The following is a 21,865-nucleotide window of genomic DNA, read 5'->3' on the forward strand; positions in this document are numbered from 1 at the left end:
CATGTTATCTCTTTTTTAATATGTCCAAGTCTTAACTATCTTCTTTGCTATTACTTTAAAAACACTCACAGATGTGGAATGAAGAAAGATTCAAAATACTCATTTGGTACTATATTAGTGTATTCAACATCCATGTGTAAGTTTCCGTTTTTGTCCTTGTTGACCATCACTCCTCAGTGTAGTGAAGTGCCTGCCTGCAGAATGCTTTTGGACTTCAATTTGTGTCAGTTGCTAAAACTTTCTAATATACACTCTTTGCCTGTTATTTTAATTTTGATTTCCGCAGTGATTGGACTTATAATCAATCTGGTTTGCATACGTATTTGTAACTCTGCATTGTCATTGTCATTATTGTCCTGTGCATCTCTGTTGCTATCCAGGGAGTTCTGGATTTGTTTGACTAACTTGATTTTCTTTTAATCAAAACACCCTTTATTCTCCTCATTTTAGGGTCTCTTCAAGTTTCAGGGAAAAAGTGCATTTTCTATCTTGCTGCATGTGGTCTGTATTATTCCATTCCCTAATATCTCACGCACCTATCTAGAAATGACTTTTCTATCTGCTTATAGCACCTCCCCTGGAACCTGTCATTCTCTATGTATGTATAAAAAAGGCAAAACTTACTTTATCCTCTCACTTTAAGTGTACATCCTCTAATATTAGACATTTCTACCCTGGGGAAAATGACTGTCTACTTTATCCTTGTCTCTCTTAATTTTATATACTTCTATTGGGCTATCTCTCAGCCTCCTATACTTAAGAGAAAAAAAGGTGGCTCAGGACACCCATCACATGCACCATTAATCTTCAAGCCATGCCACTCAGGGACTTGCGCTAATATTTTTGTGACAGCATGTAGTATTTTAACTACATATGCTGTATGTACTGTGTTTTACACCTTGGTCCCGGAGGAACAGTTTCATTTAGTTGTATACACGTGTGTAGTTGAATGACAGTTGAACTTGAGAAAGAAATCCAAGTTCATCCAACCTCTTCTTATAGCTAATACTCTCTCACTCAAGCAATATTTTGATTAACTTTTAATGTGCCTTCTTCAAAGCTTCTACATCTTTCTGTATTGTACACTGAAAGAATGTTTGACATTTAAACTGATATTATTTAAAAGGCCTTCATCCTATGGCTGTATTGGACAGCTAAATATCTTTTCTGTACAATGTTTAAGTAGTTAACTGTGTAATTAGGTTTGCTGTCATTGGTATAGATTGTGTAATTTATGCTGATGTTTGCCTATTGACTAATATATTGCATCCTTCCACTTAAAAATCTAGACATAAGTTACCATATATGTAATGTATCTTTATCAGTGCATCTTAAAATCATGTTTTGTTTTTCAATTTAATTAATTGAACTATGCTGCAACTTTTTATTTTTGGTCCGTTTGTATTTCCACTTTGCTAAGAATTGAATGATCTGATCTGATGTTGTCTTTTGCAAGTCAAGCAAGCCAATTTACACTGTTCATCAAACTATCCATTATTTTGTCCTCCAAAAAAAAATCTGTGAGCCACCTGGTATTTGCTTGGATATGGATAGATAAAGTTGAATTGCTTTCTTTTCCATTCCAGATCAGGCTACTGTTCAATTTTTTTTCAATGTTACTGCTGTTTAGAAGGGAATATTTGGTGGGAGTGGAAAAGGCTAGTTGAATCTGAAGTACAAAGACTTAGAAAGACTTAGGTTATTTGGATAGCTTATTCTTTTGAAGAGCTGTCAGTTTTAGAATGTTGACCCCAGTGCACAGTACATTTTTTTTGTTTAAAGCAGTAACCAATTATACAAAAGAGTGTGTAAATTAAGATGCAAGTTATAATTCAGTATTTTATTTCTTGATTTAAGTGCACTTAGACCCCTTTGTTTAGAATCAGAATAAGGTTTAATATCACTGGCATAGGTCATGAAATTTGTTAACGTAGCAGTACTGTGCGTGTGTATGAATGATCTGGCTATCCATCCCATAGGATGATGATGGTTCCTTTCAGTCGGTCAGTGGGGTTTGATATGTGCGTCCTGTAGTGGCTGTACAGACCAATCATTGACAGGCCCTGCTTGCCACTTACTTGGCAGGTGAGGCCTGGAGGGGCAGCAGGGGCAGAAGCCCTGTTGTGGCGCTTCCTGTGCCTTTCCTCTGTTGCCTCTATGAGCTTGTTCTCAGCAGCGTCCACACCTTTTCTGATGGTGTCCCTCCACTGTGAGCGATCTTGAGCCAGATCCTGCCATGTTGATGGAGCAATGTCAGCTTTCTTGAGGCTCCTGTGCAGAACATTCTTGTACCATAGTCGCAGGCCTCCTCGTTTTCGGGTACCACTGGACAGTTGGCTGTACAAGATGTCCTTGGGCAGTCTTCCGTCAGGCATTCTGACAACATGTCTTGCCCAGTGCAGTTGGGCTGACATCACCAAGGTTGAAAATGCTGGCATTCCGGCTCGAGAGAGGGCCTCGGTATTGGAGACCTTGTCTCGCCAGGTGATCTTTGTCAGAGAAGGTAGGTGATGCTGCTGCAGTTGGTCAAGCTGGCGTAAGTGACTCTGATATGGGCACCATGTCTCACATCCGTATAGCAAGACTGATATTACAGTGGCCCTGTATACCTTGCACTTGGTGGCCAACCTGATGTTCTGTGACAAAACTCGATCTTTCAGCTGACCAAAGGCAAAGCAGGTTTTTCTGGTTCTTGACTCAATCTCTACATCCAGAGAAGCTGAGGATGTTGTTATGCTGCCCGGTAGTAAAACCTGTTGACAGCATTGAGACGAGTTTCATCAGTGAGGACAGTTGGTTTTTTGTAGCTTGAGCCAGGAGCCGGTTGGTACAAAACTTCCATCTTTTTCAGGCTGATTGTCAGTCCGAAGCTTTTGGTTGCAGTGGCACAAAGCGACTGGTGATCTCTTGTAAGTCTTCGAGAGAGTGGGAAACCAGTGCATTGTTATCAGCAAACTGTAGCTCATGCGCCACAACGTCCCTGACTTGTTTTTGCAAGGTTGAGGAGTCCGCCATCAGCCCTCGTTTGTAGGAAGACCCTTGACTTCAGGTCTGATGTGGTATCCTGAAGAACAGCAGCGAAGAATAGTCCAAACAGAGTAGGAATCAAAACACAACGCTGTTTTACGCCGTTGCTGATGGGAATTGAGTCTGACAACTCACCACACATGTTGATGCGGCCTTCCATATCTTCGAGAAACTGACGGATGATGTTGGTTAGGCGTGGGGGCAACCGAATTTTGGTAGGAGTTTCCACAGGCCATCTTTATCAACAGTGTCAAAACGCTTTGGTTAGATCAACAAATGTGACAGAGACTTCTCTGCTGCTCAATACATTTCTCTTGGAGCTGCATCAGTGAGAAGATCATGTCCACTGTACTACGGCCTGTTCAAAAACCACACTGGCTTTCTGGAAGGATGTTGTCACTAATGTTGGACATCAAGCGTCTAAGAATGATCTTCTTGAGGCATTTTCCCACAGCTGACAGAAGAGAGATGCCACGGTAATTGTTGCAGTCTCTCTTGTCTCCCTTGTTCTTGTAGGTGGTCACGATTGATGCGTCTTTGAAGTCTTGTGGTAGTTCTGCAGTGTGTATGTATATGTATATATTAAATAGTTAAATTAAAAATAATGCAAAAACATAAATAATAAAATTGAGGTAGTGTTCATGGGTTCAATGTTAATTTGGTAATCTGTTGGCAGAGAGGAAGAACTTGTTCCTGATTCACTGAGTACATGCCTTCAGGCTTCTGCACCTCCTTCCTGATGGTACTAATGGGAAGAGGGCATGTTCTGGGTGTTGGGGTCCTTAAAGATGGAAACTGCCTTTATGAGACACTGCTCGTTGAAGATGCTTGAATACCCAATCTGCACAAATTAAGAAACGAAACAGAGACATTATGAAAGTGGATCGAAATCTATGGAAATACTGGCGTGGAAACTGAGAAAAAAGATAGCAGAAAATACAATTCATAGAATTAGGGACCCAAGAATGAAAACGATAAAAAATAAGCTAAGTGAAATTCAAGAAGCTTTTGAAGTGTTTTACAAATCTCTATATTCCAAAGTTTCAGGGGGAAGCATAACCCAAATTGACACCTTCTTGAATTCTCTAGAGTTACCCACTTTATACGAAGAACAAAATAGAATGACGACTGCTGACATAACTGAGGTTGAATTAAATGCTGCAATTAGTAGGCTTAAATTAAGCAAGTCACCAGGATCAGATGGGTATACGGCATAGTGGTACAAAGAATTTAAAAATGAGTTAATTCCTGTTTTACTCCCCACATTGAACTGGGCTCTAAAAAAGGCACAAATGCCACCCAGTTGGAAGGAAGCTATAATCTCAGCTATACTGAAAGAAGGCAAGGATAAAATGGAATGTGGGTCACTTAGACCAATATCCGTTCTTAATGTAGATTATAGGTTATTTACCTCCATCATGGCCAAACGATTAGAGGAGTTTCTACCCATACTGATACGTAACGATCAGACAGGTTTTATACGACAATGCCAGACACGAGACAATATACGAAGGACACTTCACATTATGGATCATATACAAAAAAATTAAATCGAAGCAGTAGTGATAAGCGTGGACGCTGAAATAGCATCTGATTCAGTTAATTGGAATTTTCTTTTCAGAGTTTTACATAGATTTGGTTTCCAAGCCACAATTATTAAAACTATACAGACACTATATGACAATCCTACTGCTAGGATTAAAATCAATGGATATTTATCAAATTATCTTACCCTAGAAAGGGGCACGAGACAGGGTTGTGCATGGTCACCACTACTCTTCGCGTTATATCTGGAACCATTAGCTCAATACATCAGACAAAATGAAGATATCAGGGGAATTACTATTAAAGGGACAGAGCATAAATTGGCTTGTTATGCGGATGATATTTTGATCTATCTAGGGCAACCAACATACTCTTTACCTAAATTGATGCAATCCTTTGAACAATGTGATCAATTATCAGGATACAAGATCAACATAGATAAAACCCAATTACTTCCATATTACTATAGCTCACCAAGAGAAATTGAAAGTCAATACCCCTGGGCATGGCACACAGAGTCTTTCAAATATTTGGGCATCATTATGCCAAAAGATTTGGCAAAATTATTAGAATGTAATTATCAGCCTTTATATAAAAAATTAAGGAAGATTTGGCAAGATGGAGCCTGATTCCTTTTTTCAGTCTCAGTTCAAGGATTGAATCTATTAAAATGAATATACTGCCTAGACTGTTATATCTCTTTCAGACCCTACCAATAGAGATTAATCAAAATCAATTCAATGAATGGAACAAGAACAAGATGCTATCAAGGTATATTTGGCAGGGTAAAAGGCCCAGAGTTCGTCTCAAAACTTTGCAATTAGCAAAGGAAAAAGGGAGCTGGGGCTACCTTCTCTTAGAGATTATTATTTTGCAGCACAGTTGAGAGCTGTGATATGTTGGTGCAACCCATCATATGACGCTCAATGGAAAAACATTGAGGAGCGGGTACCTCTCATCCCCACACAAGCAATTTCGGCTGATAACAAGGTACATAAATACTATTGATAACTCATGGGTGAAATGGACTCTTAAAATGTGGCGAACTACTATAAAAGAATATAATCTAGAGGGAGATATTGCAATTCTTAAATGGTGTGCATATGACTCGAATTTTACACCAAATAAATTGGATGCTAGATTTAAGGACTGGACAGCTAAAGGAATAACAGTTCTTTGCAACATAATGAAAGAAGGAACACTGTTCAGTTTTGAAATGTTTAAAGAGAAACACTTAATAGAAAAACAAGATTTTTAACAGTATTTACAGATGCGACAATATGTTAGTAAGATGCTTAAAAATGTAACCAAGGCAAGTACATACTTGATAGAACTCTTTACAAAAGCATATAATTCAGATAACGGTAGTAGAATCATTTCAAGCGTGTATGTCAAATCTTAAAACACATTTGACTTCATACATTAAAACAAAATGGGAGAAGGAAGGAGGGATAATTATATCTGAGGAAGAATGGTCAACGATATGGAGGTATCAATGGAAGTGTACCAGTTCACAGAAATGGAGGGAGTTTGGATGGAAAAACTTGATAAGATATTTTATTACACCCTCTCAGAAATCCCATTATGATAGTAACCTCCCTGTTTGCTGGAGAAATTGTGGCAATCAAAATGCAAATCATTATCATATTCTTTGGGACTGTCCTGTTATCAAAAACTGTTGGTGGGGGGGGGGGATACACAATGCTCTACAAAACATCTTTAAATATGAAATACCCTTAGAGAGTAAGACCATATATTTTGGATATATACCTCAAGAATGGTTGAAAAGAGATAAATATTTAATTGTAAAGGGGGGGGGGGGTTCTTCTTTTTCTTTGTTACTGTGTATGTAATCAAAAGGGCTTTGTTTTGTTAACTAGCAGGAATGCTTCTTTGTGAGAGAGTGCTGGAGGCTTGTTTGGGTTAAAATTTACTGATAACGAGAATTGTATTCCTTTGTAAACCAAATGGAGATTAATGTTCTTTCTTCTGAGTCTGTAAGCTTTTGTTGAAGGGCTTTTGGGGAGATCGGCGCGAGGGGGTTGAGAGAGAGGACGCAATGCTGTAAGCTGGGCGAGGAACGGACCCCAAGCGGGAGTCCGAGGCCAGGAGGTACACTGAGGAGGGGGGATGAAGCTAGACGTGCTTGGTTGACCACTCGGAGCGTCCTGAGCTGCGAGTCGAGGAGTTCGGAGGGGATCGAATGGTAGCCAGAAGACTTCAGTAATTGAGCTCCAATGGTTGTGCACGAAGTGGTTTGGACTTTGATAAGTTTGGCGCCTTTTCTTTTTTTTTCTTCATATATACTGTATCATTATTAATCACTTAGTTATAGTAACCTTTATAAATTGTACTCATTTAATCGCTTATGGTGTACTGTCTGTTTTTGTGCGAGGCGGGGACATCATACAGCATCCACACCAGCTGATTACCCAGTTTGGCGGGGCCGAAGGCTGCTCCCCCCTAGACGAGAATGAGCTGAGCGAGCCTGAGGCGACCCAGGGGGTTACATAATGAATAATTTGTTGGTGGCTTGTAAAAAGACTCTTACTAGGAAATGGTTATCACAGGAGAGCCCAACTTTAAATAAATGGATGGAAATTACAATGGACATTTACAAATGAAGAAGATAACATGATCTGTTAATCATAAACTGGAACAGTTTGATTCATACTGGGAAAAATGTTTTAACTACATAATGCCTCATAGGCCTGATTTTATTCTCACAAATCAATGAATCTGTTGTTTAAAAAAAGATCACTCCCTACTTGTACATAGTTCTTCCTTTTGCTTGTTTTTCCTTTCCACTCTTTTCTATAAGTGTATACCCCAGATAAATATGTGGAGATTTGTGATATATATGATTATATGATATATGTGTACAATGTCTGAAATACATCTTATGGAAATGTTTGATGATGAACTTAAATTTTAAAAAAATTACAAAAAAAAACAAATTAGGAAATGAAGGAAATGGTAGTATTTAGTGCCTTTATTATTTAGAATCTGGTTATCTCTTTGCACTCCACTGCTACAAAACAATTTTCACAGCAAAATTATTGTTTTGCAGCAGCAGTAGTGTAAAGAGATGATTTTTAAATTACAAAAACAAATAAATAATGCAAAGTAAAGGAATAATGAGGAAGTGTTCATGGACCATTCAGAAATCTGACGGGCGAGGGGGGAAGAAAATGAAGTGGCACTCAGTTCAATAAGTGGACAGCATAGAAGGATATTGTGAATAGTAAACAGTAGTAAATTCTTTTACGACTTTATTATGGCAGGAATTATCCTTTCAGTTTAATATTACCAAACAGGTTTCATTTCATTGGAATTGGTTTTGGCTGCACAAATTTCAATCACATCTCAAAGGAGAGAATAGTATTTTACCTCAGTTGCATTAGGTAGTTTTGAATTGAAGGGAGCATATTGTAATAAACTGTCAATGTAATCTCTTGTTTATATTTGTGTTTGTCTTTGCTGCATTTTCTGTGCATCAACATTACCTTGTTGTTATGCTATTTTTGTAAATTAAATTGATTTATTATTGTCACATATACCAAGGTAAGATTAAAAACTTTTTTGCATACAGATAAATTCATTACATTGTGATTGTATTGTATTGCATTGTGATAGTACAAAATAAAACAGTAAGTGTGCAGAATGGAGTTTCTGTACAGATAAGGTGTAGGGCGAGTAGACAGAAAGGTGCAAGGTCGCAATGAGGTAGATTAAGATCAAAAGTCTATTTTATTGACCTAGGGAAGCATTCAGTAGTCTCTTAACAGCAGGATAGAAGCTGTCCTTGAGCCTGCTGGTAAATGCTTTTCAGGCCTTTGTATCTTCTTCCTGAATGGAAGGGATGAAAAGCATGTACAGTCTGGTTGCGATCTTTCATGTTGGGTAGTTTCTGTGATACACTGAGCTGTGTGCACAACTCTGCAGTTTCTTGCACTGATACAGGTTAATGTGGTGTTCATTAGTGTGCTCAGTGGAAATGGCGTTCAAACTGTAGAACAGTGTTTACATATGATCTTAAGTAGAGACTTGAAACGTTTGATGCTTCCTTGGATACTGTTTCAACAACAGGCCAGGAATATCCATGAATTGGCATTTTACAGTAGTTTCAAAGGAGATTAAAGAATATTCTTGCACTGTTTCCTCTTGTGGACATTTCTTACTAAGCCAGTAGTTGCAATTGAGTGTAATTGTAAAATTATAACACAAAGTCATTTGGAGAATTTTGACTGGGAGTTATTAGCACTACTTTGCAGTATGTGATTTGTACCACTAGAGTCTCTCCGAGAGCTTTGAGAAGTAGATTCTTTCTCATAAGTACTTTGAAACTGATGCTGCATTGGCAAGTTCTTTATTAGAGTTGTTCCACATATTTATTTTGAGTGGCTAAAAATAATTTATTAATACTGTGATTGGGGAATAGAGTTTATTCTTTATTGTAGTAGAATTTACTGCAGATCATCATTGATTTTCAAGTGTGTCAAAGTTTTATTATGGTCCTCTTGCTTGTGGAGCTGTATAGCATGGAAACAAGCTCTTTGCCAAACTCGTCCATGCTGACCAAGGTGCCTACCTAAACTCGCCCCGTTTGCTTGTGTTTGACCCATATCCCTCGAAACCTTCAGCCAAGAAAAACCACAAATGCTGGAGGAACTCAGTAGGTCAAGCAGCTCAGTGAAGGCAAAGGGCCAGTCAATGTTTTGAATCAAGATCCGCAGAAGAGATGGCCAGTATAGAGCTGAGAGGCAGGTATGAGGCAGTGCCTTACCTGCCAGATGGTACCAGGTGAGGAAGGAGATGGAGGTGGGAAGGGCTGAGATGGGAGAGAGTGGAAGGTGAGTGATGGGTAGAAACAGGTTTTGAAAGTGAATGAGTGGGGAGAGGAGGAAAGACAGCAGGTGGGGAGAGAAAAGGTTGTGGTTGTAGGTAGAGACAGGCTGAAGGTAATGTGGAAACGAGATTGTATAGAATTTGAAAAATAAAGGAATGTAGATCAAAATAAGGGAGGAATCTGTTGTGTGGGGGGGGGGTGAGAAATAAAACTGACTGTGGTGGGTTGGAGGGGAAACAGATGAAAGGTGCACTGGGAGTGCAGGTTGTCTGAAGTTGCAAAATTCAGTGTTTGTACTTTTGGGTTGTAAACTGTCCGGGTTAAATATGAGGTGCATTTCTTTTAGTTTGTGTTTGGCCTCACTCTGGCATCCTTTTAAAGCTTGTCTAACTGTGTGCCTGCCCTATAGTCCCTTTGCATTTCTATCTGCAGGATTAGGGATGGAAATGGAAGGAGAGATAGCTTACTGGATGGACTATTAAGAAAAGAGACAGTCGGAGTTGTACAGCACAGAATCTGTACTGATCACGAATCACCTCACTATACAAACCCCACCATTCTCCACTTTCCTGTGAAACAGTTCTCCTGCCGCTAATTGTTTTCGCATTTTGCAGAAATTAATCTACCTACCAACCAGCATATCTTTGGCTTGTGGAAAGAACATGCAAATTTTATATGGAGAACCTCAAATTCAGGATCAAATCTGGGATTCTGGAGCTGTGAGGGAGCTGTGCTGACTGTTGTCCAATTGTACCACCTTGCATTTGAACCCCAACTCGTGCAACAGTTTCTGTATTACAGGATGCTTATCACAATTATAATTCATTTTGGTTTCCTTTATCAGACATTTTCATATTTTTATTTAATTGTCTAGAAATGTTAACTTTTAATTTTGGTAAGGGTATGTAGATATTTTGTAACCAGTTTTAATCCTTTTTTATTCAGGCAGTATCAATCTGGCCATTGATGCTTCTCCTAGACCTGCATACTTCATCTTCTTTTTATGTGCCAGGTGTAGCACCAATTGACTTTCATCATAATCATCCTGTGGAAATTAAGGTAAATATATATGGTATAATTTATCATTCACTCTTAAGATGTTGATATTATTAGTAAGGCCAACATATATGGTCCATATTAAGTTATCTGGAGATGAGAAACTGCCTTTACAAAAGCAGTGTGGCTGTATGATTTAATGACTTTCTTCCCAATGTTAATGTATTTCCATTTTAAATTTGTGCTTGTGCAGAATGACTGTTGGAATTTAAAAATATTGAGGATTTCTCTTGATCTGAGGTGTTCAATACAACATACAACATCTTCATTAATGTGGCTCCTTGATAGCCTTGTATTTCTTCAGACAGGAGCCTTTGCAGAAAATGTCATTTGCTCCTCTGATATGCATTTCCCTCTAGCTGAATTGCGATCTTGTGCAACTTTTTAATTTGATTATCCTGGTTATTGTTTTGTTTGAAGAACATTATCTGTAACCTTAAAATTAAAAAATTAATTTGAAGAACATTTATAAAAATGGAATAGAATATTAGAATTCCAAGAACCTAGAAATCAAACTAATTAAGCAAGTGCTATCACATCAGTTCACATCAATAGGCCTGGCATTGTTAGAGGCACTTAAAAAAATTCAGTACTCTGCGAATATTTTTTAAAAATCTGAGTGTGTGAAAACCAGTAATTGAGCTAATACATTGCACGTCAATACATGCAACAATGGAGGGGGGGGGGGGTCAATGAAAGGACCACACAAAAGCAGGTTAGTGAAGACAGACAGATGGGCATACTTTATTGATCCCGAAGGAAATTGGGTTTTGTTACAGTCACACCAACCAATAATAGTGTAGAAATATAGCAATATAAAACCATAAATAATTAAATAATAATAGGTAAATTATGCCAAGTGGAAATAAGTCCAGGACCAGCCTATTGGCTCAGGGTGTCTGGCACTCCAAGGGAGGAGTTGTAAAGTTTGATGGCCACAGGCAGGAATGACTTCCTATGACACTCGGTGTTACATCTCGGTGGAATGAGTCTCTGGCTGAATGTACTCCTATGTCTAACCAGTACATTATGGAGTGGATGGGAGACATTGTCCAAGATGGCGTGCAACTTGGACAGCATCCTCTTTTCAGACACTACTGTCAGAGAATCCAGATCCACCCCCACAACATCCCTGGCCTTACGAATGAGTTTGTTGACTCTGTTGGTGTCTGCTACCCTCAGCCTGCTGCCCCAGCACACAACAGCAAACATGATAGCACTGGCCACCACAGACTTGTAGAACATCCTCAGCATCGTCCGGCAGATGTTAAAGGACATCTTGGACATAAAGGAAGTAGCAAAAGTTGCCAAGAAAATGGGGGAGAAAAGATTTAAATGATGTTTAATCATGGAGCATCAAGGTTGTGATGGTTAATTCCAAAAACTGATGAGCCATTGAGATTATCATTATGTGGACCAAATATCTGTACATATACTTGGTATAACAGTTCATCTGATCTTTTTGTTCTGTGTTGTCTTATTAATCATTGATGCATGGTAGTTTCACCAGAGTATGTGATCTTGCATTATCTTGCTTGTTGTAATAGAAAAATCTTGAGCTTTTAATATGTAAATTTCAGGCTGTGAAATTGACTAGCTCACGGACACAGCTCCCATATGAATACTATTCCCTCCCTTTCTGTCGGCCTGAAAAAATTGAATACAAGGCAGAAAATCTTGGTAAGTTTAATTGCTCTGTGGACGCTATGTTACTAACTTAGTATTTTGAACTCTTCCAGAGAAGTTATAGTTTTCCCATTGTAGCATTAGTTATCTGGCCATGTGTTCTTTCTATGCCCTATTCTTTCAGTGTTGGATTTCTCAGATGAGGGTTGGAAATTATTTTAATAACAAATAGTAAAGGTAATGGCCATTCATTATTGTTCATGTTAATTCAACTCTTAAAAATCTGCTTGTAAGCTCGATTTTGATCATCTTTCTTTCTTTCTTTGATCATCAGTGACCTCTGAATCAGCAAAAAAAAACTATTAATTTTTGTTCTAGTATGTTTCAACTGTTGTCATGGTGAAGAATATAGAATTTAAACACCACTTGATGTTTTTTTCATTAATAGAAGTATACTACCATAGCAATGCTGAAATCATTGTTTTATTGTTCTATTCACTTTGCGAATATTAGTAATATTAAACATACAAAAAATAAAGTGGAATCTCAGAAAGAAATAACTTCTTGCATTTCTCATTAAACAGGTGAGGTGTTAAGGGGTGATCGGATTGTGAATACACCATATGACCTGCATATGAACATTGAAAAGAAATGTGAAGTGCTCTGTGACAAGCCAAACAAACCTGTCAAGTTTAGAATAGCCGAAAGTAAACTGGTCGTAGAAAGGATACGGGAAGAATATTATGTCCATCTGTACGTCGAACTGTTCTTTTCTTATTGCACATCGGTCTTGTGCATTCTATATGTTAATAATTTTTTAAGGCTATTTTATTGCTGCTGCGTTCATAAGTGAACCTTGTTATATGCGGTTATGTTCCAAATGGCAGGCAATTATTCCACAATGCAGCTTTGCAGATTTCATTTAGGCTAGTTTATGCATGTTTATATTGTTGATAGGAGGGAAATGCTGAAACTGTGATGCCTGCATTCCTTCCCTGATAAAGATTCGATAACCAGCACAAACTAAAATTGAGCTTGGAAGTCTTCAGCAATTTGAAATTGAACTAGATATCTTCAGGCCTATATAGCTGTATAAATTGCTGCTTTAGTAGATAATACCTTTCTAAGTTTTTCTATTTAAATTGTCTATATGCTGGCGCTGATGTGACAATGTGTTTGTGCATTATGACCATAAGATATAGGATCAGCAATTTGGCCATCAAATCTGCTCTAATAAAAGCAGAATTAAAAGACTTCAACAGCAAGAGGCCCTTTATTTTCCCAGTTCATAAATTGTACTCTGCCTCCACAGTCTTAAGTCATGGGATGTACTTGTTTCATTGAACTTCTGATTCTTGTTAAAATATGGCAAGGTGACAAGTGTGAACAGAACCGGAGTCTGATAATAGGTATTGGATAGTAATATAGCTTGTCTTACCTTTCATGCAGGTGGTTCTAATTAAGCAGACTCGTATTCACAGCCAAAACAGTGCTGGGAAACATGACAACCTATTTTGCACAGCAAGCTCGCACAGGCCAAAATGATTTTAACTGTAAAATGTGTTTATTATGGAATGAATTTTGAGCTTAGCTGATGGAACTTTTATAATGGAACTTCCATTTTAATAGAATAATTATGGATGATTTGTGTCAAATTTTGGGTTTTCAAGTACAAATTAAAATCATTGGTAATTACTAAGAAAATGTTTAAAATGAAACAATGGACAATGTGTAATGGATGAACTTTCACAATGGGCACAAAGGTTCTTTTTACAATAGCATCAAACTAATATAGGTGTAAGTACTCAAATGTGTGATAATATCCATGGAGTATCAAGTTTCGGGGTAGGGAGGAATAGGAGAAAATAAAAACTCTGAAAAACATTACTATGGCTCCTCTAAGATTGGGATTTCTCATATTGTTAAAATAAGAATAGAGAAGTTTTACACCAGCTGTATTATTTCTTATGGCTTTGAAATACTTGAAACTGGCACTTTAGGGTATATTTTATAGCCAGAAGCTGTAGCTTTTTTTTTAAAACTCCAAATGTTGGATAAACAACACTGCTATTATAATCTAGCTCAAATCACTAGAATCGTAACATAAGTGTGAGGTTACAATTATTGAGGCATTACATAGCATCTAAGAAGATCAGAATATTTTTTAAACAATGATCTGAAAGCAAAATTTGCAAATAGATGAAACCTGAAATAATGGGGAAAATGCATAATCTGTGGAGAGAAGCAAGTTTAACATTTGTAATGAGTCATTTCACCATTGCCTGCTTTACTTGGAATTATTTTGAAAGCAGGAATTATTAGTGATGGTAGATTATGATTGGAAGCATAAGGAGAAAGTTGAAACTCTTTTGCTACTTTGTTACACATGACTGTTAAAGCTATAATTTGTATGACCTAATGCATGACACATTCCTTTTCTCAATATATGAATTATAATTGTTTATAGGATTGCAGATAACTTGCCTGTTGCAACACGATTAGAATTTTACCCAAGTTCTGAAGACAGTGACAAAAAGAAAGAAAAAGAAGTGCAGTTTGAACATGGTTACAGACTAGGATTTATTGACAATAATAAGGTAAACTTTACTGCTTGGAATTTTTAGAAGTAGGCATCTGGAGGAAAATAAATAACACATCACTGATCTAGCTATTTGTTTGGTCCTAGATGATAAAAATGTTTTAAAATTAACTTAAATTATTCAGTTTTGTTCAATACAGTGAATAGAGGGTGTATTTATATTACATCATAACTTGTCTGCTTAAATGCTGACTTATTTTTCAGTTCTATCTCCACAACCATCTCTCTTTCATTATCTATTACCACAAAGAAGAAATAGAAAAAGACCAAGAACCTACATATAGAGTTGTGCGCTTTGAAGTTATACCACAAAGTGTAAAATATGAAGGTAAAGGCATTATCTTTTGAATATGATATGAGTGTATTAGCATGTAGCAAATAAACAGCTGCAAGGTAAATGAAAACCTATGTAAAAGAAAAACTGAAATTTGCATTGTCAAAACTGTTCTAATTTGTAGCTGTTCAATATCTATAAATACCAGTAAACTGCTTAGAAAAATATTTTTATCTTCTACATTTAGTAATGTACTCTAGCTTCATTCCATTTTCAATTTACTGAATGCTATTGAACTTTGATTAAGCAATTTGATTCCTTTGTTATATTGACTTAGCCTTATTGATTTATTGTGAATGTGAAGGGTGCTGGACTTTTGAAGAAAGCTAGCAGGTCGGCTTGTCCAACTATTCGTATGCTTGTTGATTTATAGGTATTTTTAGACCTTTGCACAGGTTCAGTTATAAATAATGTGGAAATAATCTAGAATAACAATCCTCCAGATGTACATCTGGTCAGGTAACATCTATGTTTGGGGCAACAGAATTCTGTTTTGGACCATTGACTTTTATTAAAATTTGTGTATATGTTTGTTTTTTATTTCAAGTCATTCAGTTGCTCTGCAGTCTTCCATTTAAAATATGTAATTGCTTTCCCTAAAGCAAGATACTGTAAATGCTGGAAATACAAAACTACTCTGCAGATTGAACTGTACCTTGCAGAGAGAGGGAAATGGATTTAATGTTTTGGACTCTCAAACTTGCATGAGGATAGGGAAGGTTGGAAGTAAGCTTTAAATTGCAGAGAAAATAGTAAGGGGCAATTAGAACAAGAGGGAAGGTAGGTGATGGAAGAAGAGCTATAAATTGAATTGAACTAGTTCTTCTGCTACTGGCTGAAAGAGTGGTAAAGGCTAGCAAATATTAATATCAGGGATAAGGGTGTACAGGAAAAATCAGTGATAGTCTGAAATTGCCTTGAAATGTAAAGGCAGTGGTTTGTATCTGAAGTTGTCAAAATGTGTTGAAAGATTGAAGGAAACTAAACACAGAAGTTGGAGTAGAGAATTTGAGTGTCATGCAGCTAGCTAGCAGCAGCATGATTAAATAGAGATGTTTTGTAGTCAGTCAATCTGCACTTTTATTTTCACAGATCGAAGGAGACCATAGTGTAAACACAGATTACGACCAATTTCAGTATAATGTCTAAGTACTGGATGTGAACATCACTAATAGTCTGTCCTGGTCCAACCATGCTGATGTCATAGCCAAGCAAGCTCATCAACTCCTGTTTCCTCAGGAGGCTAAATAAATTCGGCATATCCCCATCAAGTTTTTACCCATTTTTGTGTTGGAGGAACTCAGCAAGTCAGGCAGCATCTATGGAAATAAAGAAAAAGTAAATGTTTTGAGCTGAGATCCTATATCAGGACTGGAAAGCAAGTGGGAAGAAGCCAGTATAAGAACGTGGAAGAGGAGAAAGAGAACGTTAGTAGGTGATAGGTGAAGCCAAATGGGTGGGGAAGGAAAGGACGAAGAAAGAAACAGGGAGGTGATGGGTGTAAAAGGTAAGAGCTGGAGAAGACGAAATATGATAGGAGAAAGGGAAACGGGAGTGCTCCGAGGTGGGGGTGGGGGGGAGATGGGGTAGCTGATAGAGGAGAGGTGAGAGGGGAGCCAGAGTAGGGAATGTAAGAAAATGGAGGGGAAAGGGGGAAAAATTACCAAAAGAGAAATTGATGTTCATGCCATCAGATTGGAGTCTACCCAGATGGAATATGAGGTGTTCCTCCTCCAACCTGAGAGTGGCCTCATCTTGGCAGTAAAGGAGGCCTTGGGCCAACATGTTGGAATTGGGATTGGAATTAAAAAGGTTGGCCACCAGGCCATCCTGCTTTTTGCAGATAGAGTGAAGGTGCTTGACAAAGTGCTCCTTCAATCTATGTTGGCTCTCACCATTGTAGAGGAAGACACATTGGGAGCACTGGGTACGGTAGGCGACCCCAATAGCAGGGAGTGTGGCCTCACCTGGATGCACTGTTAAGGGCCCTGAATGAAGGTGAACGAGCTGCCAGGAGGAGAGGAGTGGAGTGGAGCGGGACAAATGGACAAGGGAATCATAGAAAGCCTACAGCACAATTCAGGCGCTTCAGCCCACAATGCTGTGCCGAATATGTACTTACTTTAGAAATTAACTAAGGTTACTCATAGCCCTCTATTTTTCTAAGTTCCATGTACCTATCCAGGAGTCTCTTAAAAGCCCCTATTGTATCTGCCTCCACCACCATCGCCGGCAGCCCATTCCACGCACTCATCACTCTGCATAAAATAAAAACTTTCCCCTGACATCTCTGTACCTACTTTCAAGTACCTTAAAACTGTGCCCTCTCATGTTAGTCATTTCAGCCCTGGGGAAAAAGCCTTGACCATCTACACAATCAATGCCTCTCTTCATCTTATACACCTCTATCAGGTCACCTCTCATCCTCCGCCACTTCAAGGAGAAAAGATCGAGTTCACTCAACCTGTTCTCATAAGGGCATGCTCCTCAATCCAGGCAACGTCCTTGTAAATCTTCTCCACAACTCTTCTATAGTTTCCACATCCTTCCTTTAGTGAGGTGACTCCAAGAGGGGCCTGATTATGGGAGTGGAATCATGGGAAGAGTAATCCTTGTGGAAAGTGGACAGTGGTGGGAGAGGTAAAGATGTGTTCGGTAGTAGCATCTCATTGAAGGTAGTCGAAGATCAGCTCAGTGCATCACTGGAAATGGCCTGTGTTTATTCTTCTCGCTGCCTCAGTAAAGCAGCCAGCATAGTCAATAACTCCACCCATCTCAGACATTCTCTGTTTCCCCCCGCTCCCACCCCCCCCCAAATCAGACAGAAGGTGCAAAAGCTTGAAAGCAGGTACCACCATGCTCAAAGACAGCTTCTATCCTGCTGTTATCAAACAATTAATGGACATCTTGTACGATAAGATTGGCCTCACAGATTACCTCGATATGATCTTGCACTTCATCGTTTCCTGCGCTGCACCTTTTCGTAACATTTACACTTTATTCTGTGTTCCTTTTGTTTTACCTTATTCCAACTCAATGCACTGTGTAATGATTTGAACAATGTGTAAGACGTGCTTTTCACTGTATCTTTGTATACAGTGCTTATAAGAAAGTAATCACCTGCCTTAGAAGTTTTCAAGTTTTAATTGTTTTGCAACATTGAATCACATTGGATTTCATTTGACTTTTTTGACACTGATCAACAGAAAACGGTTTGTGTCAAAGTGAAAACAAGTCTCAAAATAATCTAAATTAATTACAAATATAAAATAAAATTATAGATTGCATAAGTAATCACCCCCTTCAAGTCAGTATTTAGTAGATGCACCTTTGGCAACAATTACAGACTTAAGCCTGTTTGGATAGGTCTCTGTCAGCTTTACATATCTGGGCACTGCAATTTTTCCCCGTACTTCTTTACAAAACTGAACAAGCTCTGTCAGATTGCATGGGGATTGTGAGTGAACAGCCCTTTTCAAGACTAGCCACAAATTCTCAATTGGATTGAGGTCTGGACTCTGACTTGGCCACTCCAGGATATTAACTTTGTGTTTAAGCCATTCCTGTGTAGCTTTGGTTTTATGTTTTGAGTCATTATGTTACTGGAAAACAATTCTTCTCCCAAGTCACAGTTCTCTTGCAGACTGCATTGTTGTTTTTCCTCCAGGATTTCCCTGTGTTTTGCTGCATTCATTTTACCCTCTACTTTCACAAGCCTTCCAGGGCCTGCTGTAGTGAAGCATCCCGTCAGCATGATGCAGCCACCACGTGTGCGATGCTTGGCTTATGCCAAACATAGCGTTTAGTCTGATGGCCAAAAAGATCAATTTTGGTTTCATCAGACCATAGAACCTTCTTTCAGCTGACTTCAGTCTTCCACATGCCCTCTGGCAAACTCTAGCTGTGATTTCATGTGGGGTTTTTTTCCAACTGTGGCTTTCTCTTTGCCAGTCTTCCAGAAAGCAGCCAGGCAACAGTTGTACGTGCAATCTCTCCATCTCAGCCATTAAAACTTGTAACTCCTCCAGAGTTGTCATAGGTCTCTTGGTGCCCTCCCTCACTAGTCCCCTTCTTACATAGTCACTCAGTTTTTGAGCATGGCCTGCTCTAGGCAGATTTTACGGTTGTGCCGTATTCTTACTACTTCTTAATGATTGACTTAACTGTATTCCAAGGGATATTCAGTGAGTTGGAATCTTTCATGTATCCATCTCCTGACTTGTGCTTTTCAATAACCTTTTCGCAGAGATGCTTGGAGTGTTCTTTTGGCTTTGTGGTGCAGTTTTTGCCATGATACTGACTCACTAGCAGTTGGACCTTCTGGATACAGGTGTATTTTTTGAAACACCTTGACTGCACACAGGTCTCCAAAAGCAGATCTCCATTTAACTAATTATGTGACTTCTAAAATCAATTGGCTGCACCAGTAGTAACTTGGTGTGTCATATTAAAGGGAGTGAATACTTATGCGATCTATTATTTTATGTTTTATATTTGTAATTAACAGATCACTTTGTAGAGATGGTGTTTTCACTTTGACAATGTTGATCAATGTCAAAAAAGGCAAATTAAATCCACTGAGATTTAATGCTGTAAAACAATAAAACATGAAAACTTCCAAGGGAGGTGAATACTTTTTAAAGGCACTGCATATGACAATAATAATCTAATATCAATAAGTTATACACCTGATAAAGTTGTATAAGATGATGAGAGGCATTGATGTGTGGATAGTCAGAGGCTTTTTCCCAGAGCTGAAATGACTGCCACAAGAGGACACAGGTTTAAGGTGCTTGGGATTAGTACAGAGGAGGCATCAGGGTTAAGTTTTTTTTTACATAGGGAGTGGTGAGTGAGTGGAATGGGCTGCTGGCAACGGTGGTGGAGGTGTATACGATAGGGTCTTTTGAGAGACTTTTGGATAGGTACATGGAGCTTAGAAAATTAGAGGACTTTGGGTAACCCTAGGTAATTTCTAAGGTAAGGACATGTTCGGCACAGCATTGTGGGCTGAAGGGCCTGTATTGTGCCTGGAAAGTGCTTGCTGGATGGCAGGAAGGGATGAGGGAAAAAGCAGTAGTTGTGTCTCCTATAGTTGTATCAGAATGACAAAGGAACTGGATGCTGATGGCAAATGAACAGCTAACTAGAGTGTATTGGAGGGAATAACCCCATGTTCCTTTTCTCATCCCCCAATTTCTCACTTAGAACAAATATAGTGTCTCCTTTCATCAAGTTCTTGTATCCCATCAGCATCCACATTCCATGAATCTTCTCACATATTCAATACCTTCATTGTGAAGCTACCACTTCATCTGGCATGGCTTAAAGTTTCAGTATGACTGCAAGGGAGTGGGATGCAATAATTAGCTCTTCCTCTAATGTGGGTGTTCTTTTTACATAACTTGCTGATTCCTATGATTTTTCTGGAAGGGTGAGAGAGTAGTAGATTATCTTGTAATTTACAGTGCCCATAAACCTATCAAGTTGCACATTTTTTTTAATGTGTAGAGAACCTGGAAAGTCAGGAAAATACAAGTCTTGGATATTATGAGGCAGCAGCTCAACTAGTTACACCATTGTATACCATTACTCTGTCCCATAAAAAGAACGCATATTATCATTTATTACAGAGAAAGGTAAATGAATTAGCAACTAAATTGGAAAACAGGGTTTTAGTTGGTAATTCTTGAATGCTTTATAACCATTCCGTGCAAGATTGACATCTATGCTGTGTTGTTAGAGGTTCTTTCCTCCAGATGAGATCTCAAAATAAGACTGTGCGCTAGTTCAGGTGAGGATTAGGGATCTATTGCAATCCTTTATGATATTCTGTTATGTCCAAGCCCATGTATTTCTTCTCACGCAAGTTAATAAAATAATTAATTATTGTGAAATTGTGTTCTGGATCATAATGATGCTGCTGCTTGGGAATAGTGCCTGCGTTCTTTTACTTTAAGATGTATTTTTAAGATGGTCAGTTGTACTAAGTACTACTCGCTAACCCCATCCCTCTCAAACATAGTATTAGAGAGAGACTATTAGTATTAGAGAGAGGAATTTCTTCAGTCCAAAGAGATTTGTAAACATTTCAAATAGGTGCTATCCTAAAGAGAAAAACTAATTCATAAGTGACCATAATAAGCGATCATTTTCAGCATTTAATTGCATGATAAATTTCAAGCAGTTTCTTATTGTAAGAATACTTAATGTGATTTAGAATATTTATTCTTTGAACATTAACTGTAAAATCACACTGAATTGGTATTTTTCACATTTTTTACTCCAGATCTAAAAACTGATGAGAATGGAAACTGTATTCTACCTGAGGCTGCAGGCTCTCTTCCCCAAGAGATTGATCCCAACAAAGAAAATGATGTGCTTTTTACATACTCAGTCCGTTGGGAGGTGAGCATAATGTTAGAAATCAATGGTCAGTATGGAGCCCTTGATGCAGTATGTCTTGCATCATGGTCACTGATTTAGTGATTCAGTTTTTTAAAAAAAAAAACAAGATAGGCTATTTCAAAACTCTCTGTATCAGCAAGAAAGTATAAATTAAATAATATTGTGGAAAGTTGTAAAGTAAATATCGTTAATGGTAACTTTGTTGTGAAAATGAATTCGGTTAATTTGGAAAGGAAATCTGCTCTTTCCCCTTTTTGACTCACAACAATGTGATTGACTCTTAGCTGCCCTTTGAAATTGGTTTGTATTAGAAGCAATTAGGAATGGGCAGTGCAGTGATAATGATAACATGCAAAGAGAAATTAATTATTTCTGCAGCATTTGCTCTGACTCATTTGCTTTTAATGGGCTGACTCCAAAT

At 38.2% G+C, this 21,865-nt stretch overlaps 1 protein-coding gene across 1 annotated transcript in view; it reads left to right on the top strand.

Moving 5' to 3' along the window:
• tm9sf4 (transmembrane 9 superfamily protein member 4) overlaps positions 1-21,865 on the top strand; it is a 56,665-nt gene that overhangs the window by 6,695 nt on the left and 28,105 nt on the right. Inside the window, exons 2-7 of the mRNA XM_059980674.1 lie at positions 10,367-10,480; positions 12,058-12,157; positions 12,688-12,856; positions 14,571-14,700; positions 14,907-15,030; positions 21,326-21,444. Of these exons, the coding sequence (XP_059836657.1) occupies positions 10,367-10,480; positions 12,058-12,157; positions 12,688-12,856; positions 14,571-14,700; positions 14,907-15,030; positions 21,326-21,444 (756 nt within the window). The remainder of the gene's footprint in view (positions 1-10,366; positions 10,481-12,057; positions 12,158-12,687; positions 12,857-14,570; positions 14,701-14,906; positions 15,031-21,325; positions 21,445-21,865) is intronic.

The sequence above is a fragment of the Hypanus sabinus genome, chromosome 9 (assembly GCF_030144855.1).
Source record: "Hypanus sabinus isolate sHypSab1 chromosome 9, sHypSab1.hap1, whole genome shotgun sequence".
Classification (NCBI taxonomy): domain Eukaryota; kingdom Metazoa; phylum Chordata; class Chondrichthyes; order Myliobatiformes; family Dasyatidae; genus Hypanus; species Hypanus sabinus.